This window comes from Berghia stephanieae, chromosome 7 (genome assembly GCF_034508935.2).
Source record: "Berghia stephanieae isolate SIO BIC M18660-M18661 chromosome 7, UCSD_Bste_1.3, whole genome shotgun sequence".
Classification (NCBI taxonomy): domain Eukaryota; kingdom Metazoa; phylum Mollusca; class Gastropoda; order Nudibranchia; family Aeolidiidae; genus Berghia; species Berghia stephanieae.
Window position 1 is genome coordinate 36,701,206 of NC_088366.1, and position 17,706 is coordinate 36,718,911.

The 17,706-nt window shown below is 37.4% G+C and overlaps 1 protein-coding gene across 1 annotated transcript in view; it reads left to right on the forward strand.

The window, feature by feature from the left end:
- The window catches only part of LOC144976540 (uncharacterized), a 31,198-nt gene extending 19,035 nt beyond the window's left edge, over positions 1-12,163 (forward strand). Inside the window, exons 4-9 of the mRNA XM_078920835.1 lie at positions 2,229-2,441; positions 5,168-5,375; positions 6,395-6,482; positions 8,995-9,180; positions 9,705-9,864; positions 12,035-12,163. Of these exons, the coding sequence (XP_078776961.1) occupies positions 2,229-2,441; positions 5,168-5,375; positions 6,395-6,482; positions 8,995-9,180; positions 9,705-9,864; positions 12,035-12,132 (953 nt within the window). The 3' untranslated portion in view covers positions 12,133-12,163. The remainder of the gene's footprint in view (positions 1-2,228; positions 2,442-5,167; positions 5,376-6,394; positions 6,483-8,994; positions 9,181-9,704; positions 9,865-12,034) is intronic.
- The last annotated feature ends 5,543 nt before the right edge of the window (positions 12,164-17,706 follow it).

Consider the following 17,706-nt stretch of genomic DNA (forward strand, 5'->3'; position numbering starts at 1 on the left):
TGACCGACATGTGTCGCAAACGCCATAACATTCTAAAAACAAAGAAAACAATCCTTGATATGGAATAATTGAAGTACACATGGGCGTTTCGCTCTATATCAGTACGGATAATTACTTAAAAGTGTGTGATATTCTAAAAGATTAATTATTTTGTCTTTGAGAATTAGTTCTGTAATTCTACATAACAATACGTTAAACTAATTTGTAAAATTTTTTTATTCTCTATTGTCTTCTGGCACTTTTCTACTCACTTCATATCTTGTTGTTACCAACAATAGTGCCTGCTCCACTCACTTTTCTGAATTAAAAATTCACCCCATACACCGGAGCATACTCTGTATGTTATATGTTTGTGTTGAGAATATTGGCTATTAAGCTTAACTGCTGGTCAAAAATTACTTCCCGATGGTGGTGAGCGAACGAATAGGCGGTCTCAAGAAGTGGGTGAGAGAGGGATCTAGAAATGACTTGGGTTTGATACGAATATTTTTTGTGTTCGTGGATAGCCCACACGGTAGAGCCACGCTCTCACCTGCCAGGCGGAGTTGTCGTACCAATAAGGTCGCAGGTTCAAACCCCACCACCGCCGCGAAAATTTTTTAAATTCTCTATTGTCTTCTGGCACTTTTCTACTCACTTCATATCTTGTTGTTACTAATTTGTCTGTGACTTCTAGGTTCGCTTCTATTCCCTTGATAAATGCAAGGCAACGTTCGCAAAATTCAAATCTTCTAGAACTCAAATTAGCGATAGAAATTGGTTAAATAAAGAAGAAAGGGCGGGATGGGCTATTTGTGTTGGAATTTTCCCGAATAAACGAGGATAAAGATCACCCAGACCACAGCATTTTGCACCAAGTGTTACTAAATTTCAATAACTTTATTATCCGAAACAAAAGCACAATTGATATAATTCCCATCTTCTTTTTTTGTCAACGAATGGGTTATAAGCGTGATTGCGTTATATATTATTATTATTATTACTATTATTATATTACTTATATATATTATTATTATTATATATATTATTATTATTATTATTTTATTATTATTATATTATTATTTATTATTATTATTATTATTATTATTATTATTATTATTATTATTATTATTATTATTATTATTATTATTATTATTATTATTATTGTTGTTGTTGTTGTTGTATTGGTGGTATAACCATTTTATTATTTTTGCGTGGTTATTAATGGTGTCATTTTATTTTTTGGTTCCATTTACCATTCTTTTCTTTTTTCTTTTTTTTTCCCTCACTTTCATGTCTGTTGTCATCAATTTGTATGAATTACTGGCGAAAGCCAAAGATTGAATAAACTTTGAAACTTTGTCTTTCAATTGTGTGCTCCCACTTTTTGAGGTGAGAAAAAGATGCTGATCACACGATCTGAATTACGAAATGGGATATAATCATTAATAAAATCCTTCAGATTAGAAGGTGAGCAACCATTTTTAGAGTTAAAACATAGCATTGCAATTTTAGAATCAATTCTAGCTTTAAGAGGCAACTAGCGGAGTTCATAAAATATTGTGGCTATAAATGCTATTCTATATGGAGAAAATCATGAAGTATTGTTGAAATGCACTTTATAAATGCTCATTTTTACATTTTTATTTATTTGACCTAAAAGCAAAACAAAACAAAAATAAATAAATAAAATTAAAAACAAAACAAAAAGGAAAGAAAAAGCATGTCACTTAAAACATGGCTATGAGGCCACTCGCTGGATGTGGATTTTATCCTCTCTTTCTGGAACTTTAAACGGACAAGAATAAAATGATTGCCACCTTTTATATTGTCAATAACAGTAATTCTAAGCAAGAAGCGTTGGTCTGGATAGAAGAAACAGTCAAACTCAAAAACTTTGGCACATTCACTTACTCTTACTCTTCTTTTTTTCGGATTAGGAGAAAAGAAAATGAAGAGGGAAAATTGAATGTTGAGTAAAGCCTCAACAACCCATTAATCAGCTCTGCGTCTACAAATTAAGGTTTTGAAGAAGTTTGTCTGTGATGATCTCTTCATAAATGTCTGATAACTGGATATAATATGATCTTCATTATATCGAAGTAGTTATAGATGGAACAACATTGACGTCACTCAGCTCAATTTTATTGTTTTTAGACAGCAATTTTAATTATTAGTTCTCATTAAATCATATCAATCAGACTCTAAACGTTCATTTGTATGTTGGTACGTTATATTATTGCTAACAGATCATCTCTGTGTTGACAAGCACTGGAAAGCGGGCGTCCACCCCCACCCAACTGAGTGTCACAAATTTGTGGAGTGTTCCAATGGAATTGCTTACGAGATGAATTGCCCTGCGGATCTAGCATTCAATCCTGAGGCACATGTTTGTGACGATGCCGTTAAGTTAAATTGTTTAACTTATGTGACACACCCGCCTACAAGGACGTCAATTACAGGTAAGTCATTCTTAAATCATATTAAAATACGATCATTGATTATGTAAAAGCAAGCCGATATTAATGTACATTTCAGGTCATAATCTTATTATGAACCAGCGAGCCTATCCTGGTGACGCGGTTTCTGGTCTTACCACAAAACTCCACAGGGAACATTAATATTAATAGATGAATTGTTTTTTTTTTTTCTCTAATGGGCAGAAAACAGTCGTTGTATTGAATGGAGAAAACAACCTTTATTGGTGTTGAATAGGAAGTTCCTCAGGGATCAGTACTGGGCCCATTGCTCTTCCTCGATCAATGATACGCCACTAAATCAGCGATATGTGCTGAATATTTGTCGATACCTGCCTCTGCCAGCCTTTTTGAACTGCTTTGAATGACTTACAAAAAAAATATACATAGCTCGTTTCTGCCTTCCACAAGATTTTTGTCTTTTCTATGTACATTTTAACATTTACAATACAAAGCTTTCTTTTTTTTTCATTTTAGTGAAAGCTATCTATTCTATAAGCGAAATACCTCGTTTTGATTTTGTTTACAATTGCCGTGATAAAGAAGTCCCATGTATCCTCAATAAATGACACGTTAGTTATCGTTAACCAAATGATGCAAAGTCGTTGACCTGTCAGAATAGTATATAGCAATACCAATTTATATCTGATTTCCTTCATTATCAAGTGCTCATATTTGGTTTTCCAAACAATCAAGAACTTGGTCCACCTCCGAGTTTCAGAATAATTTAGCAGGGTTTGCCATTCCTCATAAATTCCTTTTTAAATTCATTTTACTAATGGGTTTTCTCTAAATGTATTACCTGGGTGGGGTTTCTGACCTCCCATAGTGGACAGGGAGGTACATACTGTGTCTTCTATCCCCTTATATCTGTTTTCCAACATGCTTTCTGTCTTTGTCTTGGAATGAGATTACTTGGTTTTGTCCAGGCCCTGGCCGGATACCCTGGCTGGGAGGGAGACAGTCAAATGTATAGTTAGAATTTTGGGAGATGATATTTTCTTTCCTTGTAAATCATCTCTCTGTTATGCACTGTATTGTTTTGTATGATTTGTAAACATTTGAGTGCATCCCTCTTAGACGGGACCTGTGCTTGTGTCTGGGTGATAATCGTAGATGATCTCAAACTAAGTACTTTGATAGTGTGTTCTTGGAATCTACATCTGTTTCCTATTTGAACAAATTCCCCTTTGTCTTACCTTTTCTTGGGTGCTTTAGTTGTAATTCTAGAACTTATTACTATCCCATTTTCTTCCTTTTTACTGGTGCTGATATGACCCTAATCTGTTGCAAGCACGGTAAAACCCTTAAAAAAAAAAAACTAAATGTATTACCTTTGTGGTAAAAATCCTGGCAACTTTTCCCACAGCGTCGAGGAGTTGATGTCCCCGCCCCCTCGAGGGATTGAATTTGTCCAAACCGACTTCCATCTCGTATATGCAGCTCTGTTCGAAGTCAGGGAAGCTACGTAAAGGGGCTGCCGGGACTTATTTCGGCTCGAAACAGGGGCACCGTCCCTTATGCGCTTGAGAGGGGTACCCCCCATTCCCTCTCTATTTGATCTTATTAAGCCAGTTGTTTGTAATCATCTCCTGTCGGATTGCTGCCATTATCGGGCCCCATTCTCCAAGCGTTGTTGCCAGCGTTTCCGACACTATGTGCATGGGCTAGCGAAGTTTTACATCTCCCTTCTCAACGTTATTGCTTCTACCTCACCCTGGAGCGCAATACTCCGGGGTGGAATAGTATAGTGATTGGGTAGCTCTTGACTAGCACCCCAAGTTGATCCCGCCAGATGAAAAATCGGGTGCATCTCGAAGGAGTTGCCCGAAACAGATGAGGAGCCTGAGTATATATCCAGATTTCTATCGCGTTAAACGGACAGACAGTAACAGTCACTTGATTAGATTGGATTTAACTTTACGCCAGAACTAACAGATCCATTCGTCCAAACACCGCTGAAAGACCAAAGGGGTCGAAAAAAATGGTAAAACCTGTGCTCACGAACACCTATGTGTGATGGACAACCGTCTGCTAGCGTGGATACAAATATTACAGAGCATGTAAAGCGGAAATTGACGTAACTTACTCCAGATGTAAACTTTTGTTCGTGGATGGGCAGGCATCTAGTGGTCTCGCAAATTTGAAATCGCAACATGATGATGACTGTTGGTTGTATAATTCTATCTCTAGTCATTTTTTTTTTTTGGTGTCACATGATAATGTAGCAGATATCCCCTATGGTAGGACCTTAAGTCTTTTTTTAGATACAAGGATGGCGATAGCAACAGGCTGAGAAAAGGTACTCAAAATGCTCTAAATTTACAAATACAAAGGGAAGGTTACCTCATTTGACAGCATATCAAATCTAGTGGAACTGGGCCAGAACCAGACGCGTAACAAGCGTGGTTCGATTTTATACTTAACATCATATCTTACCGTGTTCACAAATAGCGTTACCACATGGGCTGAAATAAAGCTTGAATGAAGCCCGAATCACTGCAATGCTCTCTAGATGAAAACTGTAATTAATTCTACAGTCATTACAAAATAAATTATAGTAGACATTAAAATTTAAAAGAAATTCTTCCCTGTCTGTAAAGATTACAAGAAGAATCTACATATTTTATTTATTTCCAAGATCTGCATATTTGTTGCTTGATATATCTTTAAATTTTAATTTGTTTATTTTCTATCTTTCCTTTCCATAGACCTCAGTCATTATTGCCAAGACAAAAATCTTGAGAGCGGGATCCATGCTCATCCCTTAAGCTGCCACAAATTTATCGAGTGTTCTTTATCAAAGACATACATCATGGACTGTCCCTTAGGACTTGTGTATGACTCAAGAGTCAAGACCTGCGAGACAGCCTCTGAGGCTCCACCATGCAAGAAAACGGGAGGAAAGACAAATCAGAAGCCACATCATCACATCATCATCACATCACATCATCAATCATCATCATCATCATCATCATATCATCATCATCATCATCATCATCATCATCATCATCATCATCATCATAATCATAATCATCATCATCATGTCATCAATTTGTCCATGAGCTCGCCAATTGTATGTGGGTGTATGTGCATGTTCTTTTTATGCGTGTTTGTAATACCTATTTATGCATGAACAAACTGTTCTTTGTTCTTAATCGTTCAATTTATATTTCCTTTTATATTTTACAAAAGAGGTCAGGTATGTTTTGTGTAAGTTACCAGAGTTGCAAATTTAGACAGAAGAGTAAGGATAGAGATAGAAAGAATTGGAAAGGTCCCAATGCTGTTGTGTAACGGACACTAACAAAACGAGTGGTTTGGGCCTATGATGAGAATGAATCCCAGCACACTGCCCCAAATATCCTGCATCATGGGAATTTCGTGCAGGCAAATTAGGGATAGACATATAAAAATTTGGTGGCTGATACTATGTCTGAGCATCTTCCACGGCACAAGAGGAAAAGGAAATAGTAAGTAAGATGCACCATAATGATATCCAAAATATTATATCAGTGTAAATTGAGCGTTCAAGATTTCATTTGAAGTTATGGAAATTTAGAGAGAGGCCATCGTTTGCAAATTTCTTAATATTTCTGAAAAAAGACACTAACCCCCATGTGACGACCGTTTTTCTTTCGCCATGCGTCTATTTCAAAACCACTTCAAATTTTAATGGACAACAATATTTGCAAAGGGAAATTAACATCTCGAGTTAGAACACTCAAAACATGGACATTCCTTTTTCCAATAAAGTCCAATGTTTACATAAAACGGCTCAGAATTTTGCTAAGGGATTTGATTAGATATAACGGAACTTCTCCCATTGTATAACTGAACGCTAGCTCTTACCACTCGCTTCCCGCTTAAGGCTTATTCACCTGTTCAATTGTACTTGTATTGTCTACATATCCCTGCTAGTTGTCCTGTCCAAACAGGTGCGCTTATGCCCTGAGGTTCGAGTCTCTGTCAAGAGTAGCTAAAATCGCAATTAATATTCTAGCGTTCCGCTATCCTCCACCTCAGGTACACGAACCTCATTGGTCATCTAAATAGGACCGTTCTTTCTGATTGGCTATCCCCATAATCGGTTGGCGTGGCCTTATTTTACAAAACCAAGTTAATCTCAGAACTGAGTCACACACACACACACACACAAACACACACACACACACACACACACACACACACACACACACACACACACTAAGAATCCCAAGAAAGAAGAACCATTCCTCCCATTTCAAACCTGTAAAAGTTTAACTTTCTCTCGGTTGAAGGTATCTTATTATTGGTTAACTTATTCAAAGTGGAACGAGATATTACTGTGAATTAATGCTAAACCTACAATTACTATTATAATTCGTGTATATTTTATTTGTGATTTATTCTATGGATGTTCGTAAGTTGAAATACGTACAAAACTATATCTATAAGTATATTATACTATAGTTAACGTTTGTTTATGATGCTATTATTTTCATTTATATTCAATATGTATATTGCATGATGTCTGTAATCTACCGGTAATCCCGGCCACACATAATCACAACTATAATTTATAAATTATAAGATATAGGGGACATAACCCTGTTAAATTCTTATCATATAAGTAGTGCGGAGCGGTCCCAAGCATGTTTAGGACCGCCCGTTCTACGGTCCCTCGGAAATGTGAACCGCAAGGACCAGTTCAAACCGGTTCTTTTTCGACATTGGCCAATCACAAGGCGTCATTGTGACCGTTAAACAATAGGAACCGGCCCTGCAGTAGATGGCTGTCGAACCGCTAAGTGTAAGTGAGAGCGGAGAAGGCGTGTTGCCTCAAAACATGAAAATAGTGCTATAACACTATCCATTAAGCATGTGTTTGTGTGTGTGTGTGTGTGTGTGTGTGTGTGTGTGTGTGCGAAGATTGATGGAGCGGGTCGGGTCAATGTTAGGGAGTGAAAGGAAAATGGATTGTTAATATTTTGTGTCTGTGACATGCTGGACCAAAAGTATGGGAAGTAGGAAGAGTTTGTTTTGATTTTTTAAATTTTTTTTTTTGGGGGGGGGGGGGTGTTGTTGTCTCCATTCCTTTTTTCTCTTTTCGTACGGCTATGTGGTCTTATGGTATGGCACTCGCTTTTGGATCGGAAGGTCCTGGGTTCGAGCCTCGCTCGGCGCCTAGTTTAGTCCTTGAAAGACTCTTTACTCACATCCTATCACCGTACTCAGGTGTAAAATGAGTACATGGTCGTCAACATTGTTGTCTCTGTCGGAAAAAATTGTAACATCGCCTAACAGGCGTCATGTCTCATTCTACATGTTACGTGTTGCTATTAGTCAGGGACCCGTTGTAAAGCGCTTTGAGCACATTTAGTGGATATTGCGCTTTATAAAAGCTCACGTTTTTGTTTCTTTTTTAATAAAAAAAAATTCTATCTTTGGATAGGACGCTGTCTATCCCAAAGTACTTTTCGCCAGATCTAACAAACCCAGCTACCCATTCACTGCTGAATAGACAGAGATCAGAAGAAAAAAAAGCTCGACTGCACCCGGGATCAATCTCTGGCCCCTTGCGTGTAAAGAGAGTGCTCTATCAACTGAGCTATCGGGCCCCCCAAATAATCTAATGGTGGTTTTTAAAAATACAGACGTTAAAATTGTTATTTTTGAAGAAAGCTATAGTATGTGAAACTTGTATCATTTGAATAGTTAAAACAGCAAACGAAATAAAAATATTGTATCATCAAATGACAACAATGCGATAGAAAGGAGTGGTGGCAACAGATAGCCAAAAGCCAAAAGAAAAAAATCGGACCAGCTAGGTTCGAAACACACACACGAACACACACATACACACAAATAGACATCTTATAGTAGTCACATTCATTTCAAAGAATAACCCATTAGAGAAGAGGGGTGATGTCGTCAAAATAGATCATTGTCATTGCGTGTGTAGTAAATTAGGAAATTTACCCCGAGTAATGGAATCGTCCAAGGCGTCGCGCGGCCCCTCTTACCCCACCACACACACACACAAGAGGAAGTATGTGGAAGAGGGGGTTGGTGCGATTAATTAAGTGGGATGGGTGGTTAGGCGAACGACCTAGGCAAAAGGACCGAGAAAAGGCAGTAAAGAAACTAGAATTGCTGGGACCGTTCAAATAGAAAGATAAGAAGTGAGGATAATAACGTTCGGTCAACGGTTCGGTCCACGGTTCGTCAGCTTGGGACCGGTCCCAGCTAAGGAACAGTGGGACCTGTTCTTGGGACCGGTCCTCAGCGCGGCACTACATATAAGATAGCTCAACTGTCGGTTGATGGTTGATACAAATGCAATAACTGTAACCATTGTCATGGAGTTACTGATTGTCCTTGCCTTTGGTCGGCAAATAAAAGCTATTATGATGTGTCGCTCAAGGACGACCCGGTGGCGAAAGACAAACTAGATTTGGCTCTAAGACCTTTTTGTTTTAACTCTTAATCGAAGGTCCTTGCCTAGCACCCAGTTCTCGCATAGCATCCTTGCCTAGCACCCAATCCCTGATGTCAGTCCTCGCCGACACCAGAACCTCCCTGTCAGCCCGTAGCCACAAAACGCTGTTGTGAAGTCAAGAACAACCCTGGAACCAGGAGCCAACCCTTGAACTTGCTGTTACAGCTCATCCTGAGAAGGGTACAAATCAAGCAAGCCGGCTGGATTAAAGATAAGCCAACCGGGCTTATACCATTTTCAAATGTATTTCCCATGGACACAGATGATTAAAAATAAATAAATAAATAATGAATTAGATCCACTCAATTAGAGCTATTCTTCCTGAGATTAAATTAATACAGGAATGACAATTAAATTGCCAATTATATATCATCCATAATTTTCATTCTACCTTTTCATTCTCTTTTCCTGTAACAATCTGATTAAACTTTAAGTATAGAATTGTTATTATTGTTTTGGGCGTTACTATTGTCTTGACTCACGTGTATTAATACAATTAGTTATAAAAGACCCTAAGGCTATTCTTAAACAACCCTAGATTAAACATGAGTCGTTTGTGGAGTAGGTTGAGTGGTGCAGTCTGTAATGAGAGACATAGCGCGAATGCTAGTTCGAATCCAAACCATTGAGCTTATCGTTTGGACTCGAACCCACAATAAAACCACAAACCTCGCCACCCCCCCCCCCCTTTTTTTTTTTTTTTTTGAAACAAAAAATAAAAATAAAACAAAACCATTAACAAAAACAAAATAGTATTTGTTTAAAAGCCCCATCATATAGTCAATATAACCTTATTCTCATTCCCAGAGGAAGGGACATTGTGTGGAAAGTTCAATCTGTCAGAAGGCCTCTATCCTCACCCAATCGAGTGTAACAAATTCATTGAGTGCAGTAAAAGCAAAACTCTCTCTATGAAATGCCCAGCCGGTAAGTTCGGGGTTTAAAAGCTCTTTTGGTCATAAATTACATTTTCCTTTAATAGTTTTATTTAACCTCTTCCAAAATTATTAATTTTAGATAATATTACGTTGTCCATCAGTATACAGCATTTGACTGTGACGTCTGCCAGTTAAAAATGTAGAACAAACTTCCAAGCAGCAAGGAATTATCGAAGTCACATATATTCATCGTAATTGTGTGTACGTAATGGAAGAGGAAGGAAATATTGAACTGAAAATTATACAATTGAACGTGACAAGTTCTCTTGTTCTCAAGTTTACCAGTCACGAAGAGGCTCATTAGTCGTTTGATTTATTTGAAACAAACTATACATTGTTTTCTTATTCGCTTTGGGTTTTTATTTTGTTGTTGTTTTCTTTGTTTTTAATTTTTTAAAAACCTTATCATTTTATATTGCGAGTTTCATTCCGAATGCGGGCAAGTGGTATTATCATTTTTAAACCAGTTAATTAACTGCCGTTCTCTTGACTTCGTGAAGTCCCAGGTTTGATAGTCTTTGTCGAGATAAAGGTCATTTAAATCGATCGATATTTGAAAGACAAGTTTTCTGTCCAAATTTTTAAATACATGATTTTTCCAGAGTGCGACAGTTAAATACCGACTCCATGGCGATACAAAATCACCAAGTTGTTAAATTAATGTCTTGATCATAAAAATCAATTACAAGATCTGGCACTGCCGACCAATGTGTCCCATGAATCTCACTGTATTACCACAAGCCGTAGAACACACACACACACACACACACACACAAGCACACACACCACAAAACCACACTAATATCCCGGTATTTCTTCCCTTTCTTGTCTTTGAATATGATGGTCTCGCTCGTCATCATCGTCATTAACACATCCAACGTAATTACATAATTCTTCCACCACCACCACCACCACCACCATCAACAGGCCTAAAATCGAAACCTTCAAAACTTTGTGTGAAGATAATATTTTGAGTTGGACATACACTCCAGCACGGTTTCTGGTTTAAAAAAAAGCCATAATTTCGCAGAGTGCAAAAGTAAGCATGAATGTACAATTCAAACGTTGAAGAACGCGTAAATGATCTCACTGTCTTTGCATTGTTTTTTCTCCTCGTGGATTTTATTTCCTTAGTTCATATTTGATTCATTTCAAAATGACAATGGACGAAAATACACTTTACAATAAGAACTAGCAATTTTATTGGTAATTGAGTAAAACAATCGGACACTTACAATACCATGTTTGATAACAGAATTGAGTCATGGTACACCTGTGCTGTTGTAGAGCCCTCAATGACGACAAGCAATGTAAGATGGATAGCTCTTATACTTATACCGGCCCACACAATAACGGTCCCGACGCCAAGGCTCAAAGCTGCTTTCACTCATCTAGCAGTGTAACGAACACCGTCCTCGCACCATATTCTTTTGCCTCTATCAACTAATGAAATCTTACACCTGCTTTTGTCATTGTCCCATTAGGAACCAACGTTCGTGAACAACAGGTCATTAAAACCTTGCATTCATGTGGTGTTCCTTGACCAAAATTAGGTGCATGATCGTCGGTATTTCAATCCTGCCTCTCTGAGTCTTCATCTCGTCTAATTCTATCATCATAAAAAAAGTATTTCTTTTTACGCCGAAACCTGGGGGATTAGAGAAAGCTCAGTGATCGTAACATTTTAATTATTATAATATTATTGACATTATTTCTTGATGGAATACCAGCAGCATTCATGCAAACCAAATGGCTTCTGACAACGGATGAGAGGCATGACTAAAATACAGTTTGTAGGACTCGAATTGAGTAAAATGGATATTTTTAGATCAAAATGTGTTCTTGTATATTGTCATTATGTTATTCTGTTGTAATACGTCATGTTTCCTCCCAATAAGAATTTACAGTATACTATAGAATGCACGTAGCAATCGACGCCTTTACAATCCAATTTTAAGTGTAAATTTTTGTTATGACGCTATGGGCGGTTAAGTTTTCTCGCCAGTTTTAATTTGACATCAATTACATATCAATCATTCATGTCATTTTATTGTATCATATTTTGAGATCATCACAAATATTTATTTATTCAAATCGCATTTTATTCCATTATCATCATTGTACATCATTATAACCAAAATCTATGTTTCATCGCACAGGCCTACGCTACCACAGTCGTGAAGAGAAATGTAAAGACGTTTACGAAGTGAATTGTAAAGATAATCTAGACTTCTTTAAAAATCTTGCCATTGGATAAAGGATACAAATAAAATGCAGGCAAAAACCTTGTTTGTTTGTTTGTTTGTTTTTAAGGGTTTTACGGCACTTGCAACACATTTAGGTTATATCAGCGCCCGTAAAAAGGAAGAAAATTGGATAGTCAAAAGTTATAGAATTACAATTAAAGCACCCAAGAGAAAGTAAGACAAAGGGGAACTGGGAACAAATAGGGATCAGATGTAGATTCCAAGAGCATACCACCAATGTACTTAGTTTGAGATCACCTACAGTCTCATCCGGACACACGCACTAGGTCCAACAAAGAGGAATACACTCAAATGCTTACATTTCATTATACATTAAAAATAACAAATATAATAATACATAACAGAGAGATGATTTACAAGGAAAAAAATATCATCTCCCAAAACAATAAATATGCATTTGAATGTTTCCCTCCCAGCCAAGGACTTCGGCCAGGGTCGGGACAAAACCAAGCAATCTCATACCAAGACAAAGACAGAAAGCATGTTGGAAAACAGATATAAGGGGATAGAAGATACGGTATGTACCTCCCTGCCCACTGTGGAGGTAGGGAACCCCACCCAGGCAAAAACCTTGCAAAGATATTGTTTTTGTTTTTTTCTTGCTGAATATTATAGTTATAAGACCGTGTACATACACTCACGCACACGTAATTCTATCTGCACAAAGGAAATATACAAAAACTCTTATTTTCAGAAGTATAATCTTTCAAGGTCACTTGATTCCAAATATAAATTTAGAATTTATGTTTGTTGTGCGGTGCGTGTGTGTGTGTGTGTGTGTGTGAGAGAGAGAGAGAGAAAGAGAGAGAGAGAGAGAGAGAGAGAGAGAGAGAGATGTTGTTTGTTTGTTTTTGTTTTTAAGGGTTTTACGGCGCTTGCAACACATTTAGGTTATATCAGCGCCAGTAAAAAGGAAGAAAATGGGATAGTAAAAAGTTCTAGAATTACAATTAAAGCACCCAAGAAAAAGTAAGACAAAGGGGAATTGAGAACAAATAGGGATAGATGTAGATTCCAAGAGCATACCACCATGTACTTAGTTTGAAATCACCTACAAGTCTCATCCAGACACAAGCACAAAATCCAACAAAGAGGAACACACTCAAATGCTTACATAATACATTCAAAATAAAAATAATAATACATAATAGAAAGATGATTTACAAGGAAAAAAATATCATCTCCCAAAACAATAACTATGCATTTGACTGTTTCCCTCCCAGCTAGGATTCCGGCCAGTGCCAGGACAAAACCAAGTAATCTCATTCCGAGACAAAGACAGAAAGCATGTTGGATAACAGATATAAGGGGGTAGAAGACACAGTATGTACCTCCCTGCCCGCTATGGGAGGTCAGGATCCCCACCCAGAGAGAGAGAGAGAGAGAGAGAGAGAGAGAGAGAGAGAGAGAGAGAGAGAGAGAGAGAGAGAGAGAGAAAATATTTTGTGTTAAATCTAATCACTGATGCAACCGCACCATGAATAGCCCTAATAAAAGGCCTGTATTGCTTGGTGTTTTTCTCTCACTCTTTTCTTAGAGTGGCTTAATGGCACATGTGGCACTTTGTTGTTCATCATAAGTGTGAGGAATAAAAACAAGGGATGGGATTGTCAATAAAAGATTTTAGAACTAGAAAGAATGATTCATGCTTTGCCTCACTACAAAATAGGTCTTGGAGATTACCCATAACTTGGCTGCAATCATCTAAACCGAGAGAAAATAGAACCAGCATGGGTTTGAACAACTGGGGAAAAGTAACGACTGCCGATGAATGCTGATTTTGATGCAACTGTGCTGACATAGCTCAAGCAGATTTGAATGATCAACAGGCCAATGCTGTGGCCTATCATTAGAGATCAGCCGGACAATAGTCAGGCATGTAAATGGTTGGTGTAAAAATTGTCTGAACTTTTTGAACAAGCAAATATAGACCAACAGGACAAAATGGAACACAACACAGATATGACACTGACACGTCAATTGGATTCAATAGTCTGATGTCACGTCGCCCAGCAACGGCAGCCATCGTGGTTCTAAACAAAGAAAATCAGTACTTTTTATTCTTCATGCTGGCTAGAACTTTTCATATGTCTTGTGATCAGAATGTATAAAAGTCAAAACAAGATCATATTGATAATGTCTTTCTCCTCTGGATACACTTTTATGCTCGTCGGAGAAATATTTCATAAAGGCGTCCGCCATTGTTCCGATAGTTTAGAGCCAGTTACTAAGTTACCATGCGTCATTACGAGAGAAGTGACGTTACGACTGTTGAAGCTTATTGACTAGACATGTCACTTACCCCAACTCATTTATAACAGTAGATCCTTATTTTATGGTACCCTAAAAAAATCCCAATTATTTGAGAGAGTACACACATTTCTGGTCCCAGGTCTGAGTTAGTTGTAAGGGAGCGTTCACATATTACGTCATCAGCTAGGGGGGGAGTGGGGGGGTCTACCAAATGTTGATATGTGTTGACATGGGGGAGGGGGGGGGGGGGTCAGACCCAAGATGATGTCATCAAAACATAGGCAAATTAAGCCTATTTCAAAGTTTGTTCCTTTCAAAACAGCTAAAGATAAATTGCTATGATGAGTATTGCCCATCTCTCAAGAAACAAGATGGGAAAGGGGTATCACTTCTCAAAAGGCGAACTTGCCCTAAATGTTCATTGTATCACTCCTCGATCACAGCAATGAAAGACCATTCACGAAAAGCGGCATACAAGAAGAACAGCAAATGGGAGAAAATGATGATGATGAAGATGAAATTGATGATACTATTTATAGTACATTGCCAGAGGTCCAAGGCAGAAACATTTTTGAATCAATTAATTTTATGTTTGGAAATTGAAACAGAAATTCATTCCACTAAAAAACTAATATGCTATAAAATAATTTGCCTCCTATACTATTTTAAATTACACTTTCTGAATTTTTTTAATAGCACCTGCACCAAGTAGCCTAATTTAAATAATGTTTGTTAGATTTTATCTTTGCAAATTTAAATTTTATGTCCCCATTGTATCGTAAAACATAAATTATCAACAGTTTCTGAAATTAATAAAATGTCTGAATGTGTTTTATCAAACGTTGATAATCAATGTTTATGGTTTGAAAAACGAATAATAAATATTGTGAAATTAAGTTACTTTTAGTTTTTATTAAATTAGATGACGTCATCATCTGTTGGGGGGGGGGGGGGGTCAGGTCAATGATGACAAGTGATGACTTGGGGAGGAGGGGGGGGGGGGGGGTCTTAAAAACCCAATTAAGAGAGACAAATTTTGGTCCAGTTAGTAGTGTAAAATGAGAGACACGAGAAGCTGCTTTATCTTCGCTCCTGTTTGTAACTCGTTTATTTGGATTAATTCTTATAGAAGAAAAGAAGAAGAAAGAAGAAGAAGAAGAAGAAGAAGAAGAAGAAGAAGAAGAAGAAGAAGAAGAAGAAGAAGAAGAAGAAGGAAGAAGAAGAAGAAGAAAAGAAGAAAGAAGAAGAAGAAGAAGAAAGAGAAGAAGAAGAAGAAGAAGAAGAGAAGAAGAAGAAGAGAAGAAGAAGAAGAAGAAGAAGAAGAAGAAGAGGAAGAAGAAGAAGAAGAAGAAGAAGAAGAAGAAGAAGAAGAAGAAGAAGAAGAAGAAGAAGAAGTTTTTTGTTTTGTTTTTAAGGGTTTTACGGCGCTTGCAACAAATTAAGGTCATATCAGCGCCAGTGAAAAGGAAGAAAATGGGATAGTAAAAAGATTTAGAATTATAATTAAAGCACCCAAGAAAAGGTAAGACAAAGGGGAATTGGTTCAAATAGGAAACAGATGTAGATTTCAAGAGCACACTATCAAAGTACTTAGTTTGAGATCACCTAAAAGTCTCATCCAGACACAAATTCAGGCTCCCCACTAAGAGGAATACACTCAAATGCCCACAAACCATATACAGCTGTATAATACATAAACAAAACATAATACAGTGCATAACAGAGAGGTGGTTTACAATTACAACGAAAAAAAATATCATCTCCCAAAAATAACTATACATTTGACTGTTTCCCTCCCAGCTAGGGTATCCGGCAAGGGCCCGGACAAAACCAAGTAATTTCATTCCAAGACAAAGAGAGGAAGCAAGTTGGAAAACAGATAAAGAGGGATAGAAGACACAGTAAGTACCTCCCTGCCCACTATGGGAGGTCAGCAACCCCACCCAGAAGAAGAAGAAGAAGAAGAAGAAGAAGAAGAAGAAGAAGAAGAAGAAGAAGAAGAAGAAGAAGAAGAAGAAGAAAGAGGAGAAGGAGGAGGAGGAGGAGGAAAAAGAGAAACATTTTAATAATCACGGTCGTGAGTAAAGAACACTTCCGCTGAGAGCAATCAATCACCTTTCGAAGAATTATGTGTGTGTCGGTAGCAAAATAGAGAGAAACGGCCCGGTCCGACATACGCTGCGTATGTTAGTTGATACTGACTATTTGTTTTTAAGGGTTTTACGGCGCTTGCAACACATTAAGGTCATATCAGCGCAAGTAAAAAGGAAGAAAATGGGATAGTAAAAAGTTCTAGAATTACAATTAAAGCACAAAAGAAAGGGTAAGACAAAGGGGAACTGGTTCAAATAGGGAACAGATGTGGATTCCAAGAGCACACCGTCAAAGTACTTACTTAGTTTGAGATCACCTAAAAGTAAAAGTCTCATCCAGACACAAGCACAGGTCCCAACTAAGAGGAATACACTCAAATGTTTACCAATCATATAATATAATATGTAAACTAAACATAATACATTGCATAACAGAGAGACGATTTACAAGGAAAAAAATATCATCTCCCAAAACTATAACTTGTATACATTCGACTGCTTCCCTGCCAGCCAAGGAACTCCGGCAAGAATCAGGACAAAACTAAGTAATCTCATTCCAAGATAATGACAGGAAACAATTGGAAAACGGGTATGGGGGACACAGCATGTACCTCCCTACCCATTATGGGAGGTCAGGATCCCCACAGCTACTGACTATGTGTGTGTTCGACGACTCGTGACACCTCTCTCTCTCTCGTCTGCGGCAACGTAGGCAGTGAATTTATCCACGCCAGAGGAGTGTGCAGTGGATGATAATCGACAAGATGGAATGATAATATTAATATACCTAGCAGACTAGTTTGTTTTGTGTTTGACGTGACAAATAAAAAGTTTCTTTTTAATTCTTTTTAAAGTCATCGTTCGAAACGGAATAAAAACTGATTTTTTTTTCAAGGCACGAAATAAAACTTTTATTTTCTTTTTTGTTCGTTCTGTCTTTTGACATTACGAATTATATTTTTAATTTTACGTTCTTTTTTTTTTTAATGTCAGCAGTTAACAGAATTTATCGAGCAAAATCATACTGTTGGAAATCCAACAATTGTCGGAAGATTTACAGGCCTGATAGGATCGGTGAGTTTTCAAGTGGAGTGTTATGTATTTTAATGCAAGATCAATTCGTAATAATTAGCACCTTAATTACCGATTCGAAGAGCGACCTTGTATTTCTTGTAGAGACATGGCTCAACCCAAATGGAGATGAAGTTATATTACAAT